General features: G+C 34.0%; 1 protein-coding gene across 1 annotated transcript; it reads left to right on the plus strand.

The window, feature by feature from the left end:
• The first annotated feature begins 4,734 nt into the window (after positions 1-4,734).
• On the plus strand, positions 4,735-8,561 carry LOC122297605 (receptor protein-tyrosine kinase CEPR1). The gene is made up of 2 exons (XM_043107712.1): positions 4,735-7,403; positions 7,850-8,561. The coding sequence occupies exons 1-2, from the start codon at positions 4,919-4,921 to the stop codon at positions 8,221-8,223; spliced, it is 2,859 nt and encodes a 952-aa protein (XP_042963646.1). The 5' UTR covers positions 4,735-4,918; the 3' UTR covers positions 8,224-8,561.
• The last annotated feature ends 299 nt before the right edge of the window (positions 8,562-8,860 follow it).

Below are 8,860 nucleotides of genomic sequence, written 5' to 3' on the forward strand. Positions count from 1 at the left end.
AAATGAGGCTGCTTAGAACATTAGCATTGGTTTAGCTAAATGTGACTTTTGACTATCCATTCGAGTTGAATTAGCCATATTATTTTATATAATAATATTTTTTTGTACTTTTTAAGTGCATATTTTCTATTTGTTTTATTAAATACTTTTTTATCTTATTTTAATAATTTTCAACCACTTATGTATCAAAATTTATAAAATTTGTCTAACAACCTAAATTAACTTCATTCTCAAACACAAAGCATTAAAATATGTACAAAATCAGCTCCATGCTTATATTTAATAACCTAGAAATTAATACATAAAAAAAACTTTGAAGTGGAGTGAAAAAATTTAGCCACAGAGAGACAGAGAAAGTAACATAAAAAATTTAGATGACTATGTTACTATTTAATTACATATTGGACAACTGAAAAAACTGCTATAGCTCATAAGTCAGAAGACTTATACTTGGCTATTCTAATGTAGATTAGTTTTTCCATATCTTGGACAAATTTTTGATAGCACAGGCATATGGCTAAGCCAACGCTAGTACTCTTACATGCTTAAGTTTGAAAATTTATGAACACAATCCCTAACATTTATAGTTGGTAGAAGACACACTAGATAGGCTAAATGAAGACTCAAAAAAAAAAAAAAAAATACAATACAAAATGATTAATATAAGCTAGCTAGCTGCTTATATTAAGTAATGATGCTTGCCGCAATTAAATGAATAATGGCGCTTGCCTCTTGGCCAGCAAGGCTAAGGTGAGGTGTACAAGCACCTCAGGGACAAAATGGGAAAGGGATTTAGACGAAACAAAAATGATATATGATATTCTACATTTAAAAAAAAAAAAAAAACATTGCTAAATATTATTAGTCTAATTATTCATTTCTTTTCTCAATATATATGTAATAAGGGCCATGAAAATTATTAAATGAATTATGTGAATTATGTCATGTCACTCATTAATTATATGGGTTGCGTCAAGGTTTTAGAGTCTGACCTACTTGATTAATCAAGTGTTAACTCATATAGTCAAATATTTATAACTCGACATGACCCAAGTACCCAAGTCACCATCCCAAAAAAAGAGCATGCAATAGTCATTTTAGAAGTACTTTTTCACTTAAGTAAATTTTGGAGATAAATCAGATTCTATGAGAAATGGGGCTGCTTAGAATATTAACATTGATTTAAAGCTGACTTTTGACTATCCATTCGAGTTGGATTAGCATATTGTTTTATATAATAATATTTTTTTTATTTTTTTGTACTTTTTAAGTGCATATTTTCCATTTGTTTTATCAAATACTTTTTTTTAATCTTATTTTCATTATTTTCAACCACTTATATATCAAAATTTATAAAAATTTTCTAACATCCTAAATTAACTTCATTCTCAAACACAAAGCATTAAAATATGTACAAAATCATCTTCATGCTTATATTTAATAACCTAGAAATTAAAGCATATATAAACTTTGCAATGCAGTGAAAATGTTTGGCCACAAAGAGACAGAAAGTAACATAAAAAATTACTATGTTACTATTTACTTACATATTTGGCCAACTGCAAAATTGCTATAACTCATAAGTCAAAAAACTTATACCTGACTATTATATGGTAGATTAGTTTTTTCATATCTTTGACAAATTTTAGATAGCACAGGCATATGGCTAAGCCAATGCTAGTACTCTTACATGCTTAAGTTTGGAAATATATGAATCCAATCCCTAACATTTATAGTGGTAGAAGATACACTAGATAGGCTAAATGGAAAAAAAAAAAAAAAACAAAAAAACAAAAAAACAAAAAAAAAAAAACAAAAAAAAAACAAAACAGGAAACATTAACAACAAAAATATTTTTAAATTTATTTAGACAACAAAGATTGCAACTATTTGAGTGGAGTTCTCATCGGAATAAATGGTTTTAACTACCTAAGCTTTTCAAAACTTGTCACGTTCAATGCATTTTGTTTTTGGGGCCAGGGTGGCTTTTGCCTGCTAAGCTTAAGCCAAGATGGGCCTCAAAAAGTTTTCCAAAATAACTTGAGAGTGGACTAGAAAGATAACTTAAAAGATGGGCAAGGCAGGGTGGACCTTACAGTATCCAAACTTTGCATATTTGGTGGCTATTAGAGCACAATCAAGCTTGGGCTTGTTGTGGCCAATTCAAGAAAGAGTTAAAAGTTGATCTGTGAACAACTTAGTCAATACTACTATAGTTGTTTTTACATGAAAAACCTAACATTTTTCTTTTCAACTCCTCTTAAAAAACCATGTACGGCCAACATATTTAGTATTGATAACATTGAAGTTGTATTTTAAGCCATCATCACCAGGAGTAATTCTTAATCATAAAGAGCTTGATCATGTTAGGTTTATGGTCAAATTTGTTTAACCATGTTGATGAATATAATTCTATAAGATATTGTTTGAATATATTGACAATTATCTTGCCACAAAAATAAGTTTTACACCCTTCAAGTAACATATCTTTATACTTTAGACCATAAACTAAAAAATTCATTAACACATGATTGCATCTTCAAATTATTAAAAAGTTGTAATTATTTGTCACATCACTTAAATTTCATCCATCTTGGAAATTAGATTTAGTTAAGGGTATTTATGAGTGTAAAATGGAAAATGCAGCTTGCATGTTAGTTAAAGTGGTGGAAAGTGAATTAATTTTTCCCGCAACATAGCATCCCTCACTTAAAAGTTAAGTACTTCTTTAAAAAAGTTTAATTCCCACTTAGATTGGATCTCATGATCGCCCTTTGGATACATAAACATTACACATGGCATATATAATATTTTTTTTTTCATGAAGATGGATTGTATCATTTGTGCATGTTGTGTGCGCACTTAAATATATTGGAGATTGAAAGGAGTTCATTAATGCTGAATGCACTTTGAATACTTCCACGTACAGTCATAAGCTGTATCAGGGTATATTTGTTTTTTTATAAATTTCCTATTGGCTTCTTTGAATTTTACCATTGATCTTTAAAATAATAATTAACAAAAAAAAAAGAAATATAGGAAATAAATTATTTCGAGAAATACTTGAGATTTTTAGAACCATTGATTTTTGTTACTTATGGCTGATTGTATAATATATTTGCAGAAAGATGGAAAATTAAGGCAATATTTTGAGATTTAATTTATAGGAGAAACTATAGGAATTGAAGTAAAAACTCTTTTTGCTTCACTTTCACACAAAGAATTGAAGATCATTATCAACCCTTGGAATAAACTATCTGTAATATATAAATATTTTCAATATATATATAGTTGGATTTTACTATATAATGTGCATGTCGTTGTTTGTGCGTGCACTTATACTCGCGAAAGAAAATAGAAGAAAAGAACAATTTTCACATCCAATATGGAACACTAAGTAAATCATATGGGGTATTATATTGAGAAATATGATTAGGAGTAGACTCTGAGAAGCAAATCTTCAATATTATACTATATATTCTGTGAAAGATCGAGATTATATATATATAGTATTGCTGAGAGTTTTGAGAGAAGAATTGACTTTGTAAAGAGCTAGTATCAATCTCTTTGTTCTCTATATCTAATGGAAAGTGATTAGAAAACAAAGAATGCAGAGATCGAACATTAATCTTTGCCATGATGATGCTGGGACGCGGCCCCTCGCTCGCAGCATGAAAGCTAGCTGGCTGCTTATGAGCCTCAAATCCCCCGACTTTGAGTTTCTTTAACTTTTAATTCATATGAATAATGGAAAATAACTATCCTAATATCCCATCGACTAATTATGTTTGTGTGTATACTATATATATATATATATATATGTATGTATGTATGCATGTATTCTTTTTAATTTAAGGAGAATTCACCAGCTTGCTAGTGTGAGCTGTGGATTAGCATACCCAAATGAAAATGTCGGTAAAAGAAAGCAAAAGCAACTTATGAGGACTTGCCATGTCTGAATTTGAGCAAATTCCCGATGATCATGAATTGCCAAATCAAATTCCCTTTGCTTTTTGAAGAGTGGGCATCTTTACTTTGCACTTCATCATTGAGCACTCCTATACATCCAACAAGATTCCCAGGATCCATATCTAATGCTTTATAGCCTAAAATCTCCATGGAAACAAATAAATTATATGGTTTTTAATAAATCAAACAAAATCTTTTATTATAATATGATTTTCATTACATCAAATAACTTATATGATTTTGCTTATATTTTTATAAAATAAGTATATATAATCTCCAGCAGATTTTTTGGCATGAATGGGTGAGCTAAAGGTAATATATAGTAGGATATAGGATGATTTTTCACACATTCCCCATATATTAAAAGGAATGTTAAAAACAGATAAGATAGATCTTCTGTATGTTAGATTTGGCTAAAATTATTTTATTTATTTTAATGCACCTTATTTTTTGTAACACGGTATATATTTCTCCATCACAAGTGAGGACTTTTTAATAAAATTTGGAGGTTTCATCCTCCTTTTAAAAAAAGAAAAGAAAAAAAAAAAGAAAGTATATATAATTTACATATAATTCTCTACAACAATTTAGCAGAATTTATTTGGATTTTTTCATTTATGATCAGCATATATATATATATAATACTTGTCCATATATGTATATATGTTTGTGTATATATGGTGATGTAATATTCTGTATAGAAGTTAGTGGAGTATAAACACATAAAGCCTCTTTATGCAAAGATGCATGGGCACCTTTCTTTATTTCTCTCTTCCGATCAGTACTACTGCTCGAACCTCCTTTTTCATCATCAAGGCTTTTTGCCATTGCACCCAATGATCCCCTCAATCATTCCACTTATATACTTGTTTTCTTCCCCGCCTTCTTCCTTGTAACAACCACCTTCACACCCTGAACCTGATCTCTCTCCCTCTAATTACTTTCTCAAATGGCTCCTCGATCTAGTGCCTTTATCTTCCTTCTCGGGTTGCTTATTTCACTCTCTTGTCTTTCTCATGCAATCAATACTAACCAGTCTCAGTTCTTCACCTTGATGAAAGAGTCTGTCTCCGGAAGTTCCTTGTCCAACTGGGATGTCTCGGGAGAAAAAGCTTACTGCAACTTCAGTGGAGTTAGCTGTGATGATCAAGGTTATGTTGTCAAGCTTGATTTCTCTGGTTGGTTACTTTCGGGTACATTCCCAACAGATGTATGCTCGTACTTGCCACAGTTGCGTGTGCTCCGTCTTGGCCTAAACAAATTCTCCGGCGACTTTCCTGTTAGCATAGCCAACTGCACCCTCTTGGAAGAGCTGAACACGAGTCACCTGTATCAATCAGGAGTTCTTCCTGATTTCTCACAGATGAAATCTCTGAGAATACTTGATTTGTCTTACAATCTCTTCGAGGGCAACTTCCCAATTTCGATCATTAACCTTACCAATCTGCAGATGCTTAACTTCAATGAAAACCAGGGTTTCCATTTGTGGGAACTCCCAGAGAATATTTCCAGGCTGACGAGTCTCAGAATCATGGTCTTGACATCATGCATGTTGCATGGTACGATCCCAAAAGCAATAGGAGACATGACATCCCTCGTTGATCTTGAACTAAGTGGGAATTACCTCATGGGTCAAATTCCAGCAGAGCTAGGATCGTTGAAGAATTTGCAGCAACTTGAGCTCTACTACAACGAACTTGTAGGAAATATACCTGAGGAGCTTGGAAATCTAACTAAGCTCACAGATTTGGACATGTCTGTCAATAAATTGACAGGAAATATCCCAGAATCCATCTGTCTTCTTCCCAAGCTCCGAGTCCTACATCTTTACAACAACAGCCTTACAGGAGAAATTCCAGGTGCAATTGAAAGCTCCACATCCTTGACCAGTTTATCACTTTATGGCAATTTTCTGACGGGGGATGTTCCACGAAATCTAGGGCAATCATCACAAATGATTGTCTTGGACCTGTCCGAAAACCGTCTTTCTGGTCCTTTACCTAAGGAGGTTTGCAAAGGAGGTAAATTGGGTTACTTTCTTGTTCTTGAAAATAATTTCTCTGGAAGGTTACCTGAAAGTTACGCAAAATGTGTGTCTCTTCTTCGATTTCGAGTTAGTCATAACCATCTGGAGGGGTCCATTCCTGAAGGACTTCTAAGTCTTCCCCATGTCTCAATCATTGACTTGGGTTACAATAATTTCGATGGTATCCTTGCTGACACAATTGGAAATGCTAGAAACTTGTCAGAACTATTCATTCAGGGCAACAAGATTTCAGGTGTTCTACCTTCCGGAATCTCTCGAGCAACCAATCTGGTGAAGATTGATCTTAGTAATAATCTACTGTCTGGTCCAATACCTTCTGAAATTGGCAATCTGAGAAAGCTAAATTTGTTGCTACTACAAGGAAACATGCTCACATCTTCCATCCCAGACTCACTTTCTTTGCTAAGATCTCTCAATGTTCTTGATCTCTCGAACAACCAGCTGACTGGAAATATCCCAGAAAGCCTCTCTGAATTGTTACCCAACTCCATCAACTTTTCAAACAATTTGCTTTCTGGTCCAATTCCAATCTCGTTAATAAAAGGAGGGTTGGTAGAAAGCTTCTCTGGCAACCCAGGTCTGTGTGTGTTAGTTTATGTTAATTCCTCGGATCAAAGCTTCCCCATTTGTTCAAAAGTTCACAACCGAAAGAAAGTAAATTCTATCTGGCCAATTGGAGTTTCGGCTGTTCTCATTGTTCTTGGAGCTCTCCTTTTCCTAAAACGCAGATTTAGTGAAGACAGAGCTACGATAGAACATGTTGAGATGGTGTCTTCATGTTTCTTCTCCTATGATGTAAAAAGCTTCCATCGAATAAGTTTCAACCAACATGAGGTCATCGAAGCCATGGTGGACAAGAATATCGTGGGACAGGGAGGATCTGGGACAGTATATAAGATTGAGTTAAGCAGTGGAGAAGTTGTTGCAGTGAAGAGACTTTGGAGTAAAAAAATTAAAGAAACAACTTCAGAGGATCAATTGTTCCTAGACAGGGAGCTGAAAACTGAGGTCGATACTCTTGGAAGTATAAGGCACAAAAACATAGTCAAGTTGTACTGCTATTTCTCAAGTTTCGATTGCAGTTTGCTGGTTTATGAGTTTATGAAGAATGGTAATCTTTGGGATGCCCTTCACAAAGGGTGCATTCATTTGGATTGGCCTACTCGCCATCAGATTGCGCTAGGCATTGCACAAGGTTTGGCGTACCTCCACCATGATCTGCTGCCTTCTATCATTCACAGAGACATCAAGTCAACCAATATACTTCTAGATGTCAATTACCAGCCCAAGGTTGCAGATTTTGGCATAGCCAAGGTTTTACAAGCAAGAGGAGGGAAGGATTCTACCACTGCCGTAATTGCAGGGACTTATGGCTATCTAGCACCAGGTAATTTTCTAGGCAACTTTACAAGAATGCGATTCCACTGGGTCAACGTCCTTTCAAATTCTTATCTGAGCTTGAGGTCTCAAGCAAGAGAGAGAGATAGATACATGAAAAGTGAACCTTACAACATTTATTATTAATTTAATGTTGCTCGAAATTTGACGTAGGGCAACAATAAATAATGTAGAGCCCACTTCGTATGTTTATCTCTCTCCGATTTAAGATCCTCTAATTCGAACAAGAACTTGAAGTGATCATCTTTTTCACATATTTAGAACTCATTGTAAAACTTTTTGAGTACCAAGAAATTCAAAATTTGTTAGTACTTCCAATGTTATAGTTTCAATTTGGCACTTTGGTGCTTTCAATTTAGTTTTGTCATTTGTTTAACTCTAAGCTTTAAACTTATCACCAAAAGTTTGATTAAATTTAATTGATGTTTGTGGCAGAATATGCTTATTCATCTAAAGCAACAACAAAGTGTGATGTCTACAGTTTTGGAGTAGTTCTAATGGAACTGATAACTGGGAAGAAGCCAGTAGAGCCAGAGTTCGGAGAGGGCATGAATATCATATATTGGGTCTCAAACAAAGTGGACACCAAAGAAGGAGCCATGGAGGTTTTAGACAAGCGATTATCAGGTTCATTCAAGGACGAGATGTTCCAAGTTCTTCTTATCGCCATTCGCTGTTCCTACAAGGCCCCAGCCCTTCGCCCAACCATGAAAGAGGTGGTTCAACTGCTGATTGAGGCTGACCCTTGTGGATTCAATTCTTGCAAGCCCTCAAATAAGACCAAAGATGCATCAAATGTCACCAAATAAAGAACCCATTTGATCGAGTTATGATTTTGCATCTTGCATGAGGAGTTTGCATGGTCTGAGGTGAAGTAATATTGGCATCATCTGCAGAGAAAATTGTCTCTCTCAAACTAAATGAGAGATTCATCACTACAAAATTAGAGTTACTTACTATATGTTACCATCTTTGTAATCTTTAACAAAAGTAGTTTATAGATTAATGTCCCTCCTTTTTTTTTTTTTTTTTGCTCTGTTTTTTCCTTTTTCTTTTTCTATCTTGTAAATATTTAAAGAATTAATCTGTATAACTGCTTTATAGTAACGCAAAGTATATATATTTCAGAGACCCAGCAGTGAAATCATTCCCTTGCTTTTGAGAAGCTTTTGTTTTTGTTTTGTTTTTTTTTTCTCTTTATCTTTGTTGTGTTTCATGAACCGGGCCCATTTTAAAAGAAGAGACCCGGAAAAGGCAGATATATTGGTCAGTATTGAGGGTTGTGATTTACTAGGATCATCTTTTTGCATCAAAGTGGTTCAGATTTGGAATTCAAAATTGAAGCATGATTCGCATGTGGAGGCCCCAGCTGAGGGAAGTTATCCATTGGGAAAAGGGTAGATGAAAGTATTGATTGATGAGCATCTTTGTGTCCATGTAGGAGTT

This window comes from Carya illinoinensis, chromosome 15 (assembly GCF_018687715.1).
Source record: "Carya illinoinensis cultivar Pawnee chromosome 15, C.illinoinensisPawnee_v1, whole genome shotgun sequence".
In the NCBI taxonomy this organism is placed as follows: domain Eukaryota; kingdom Viridiplantae; phylum Streptophyta; class Magnoliopsida; order Fagales; family Juglandaceae; genus Carya; species Carya illinoinensis.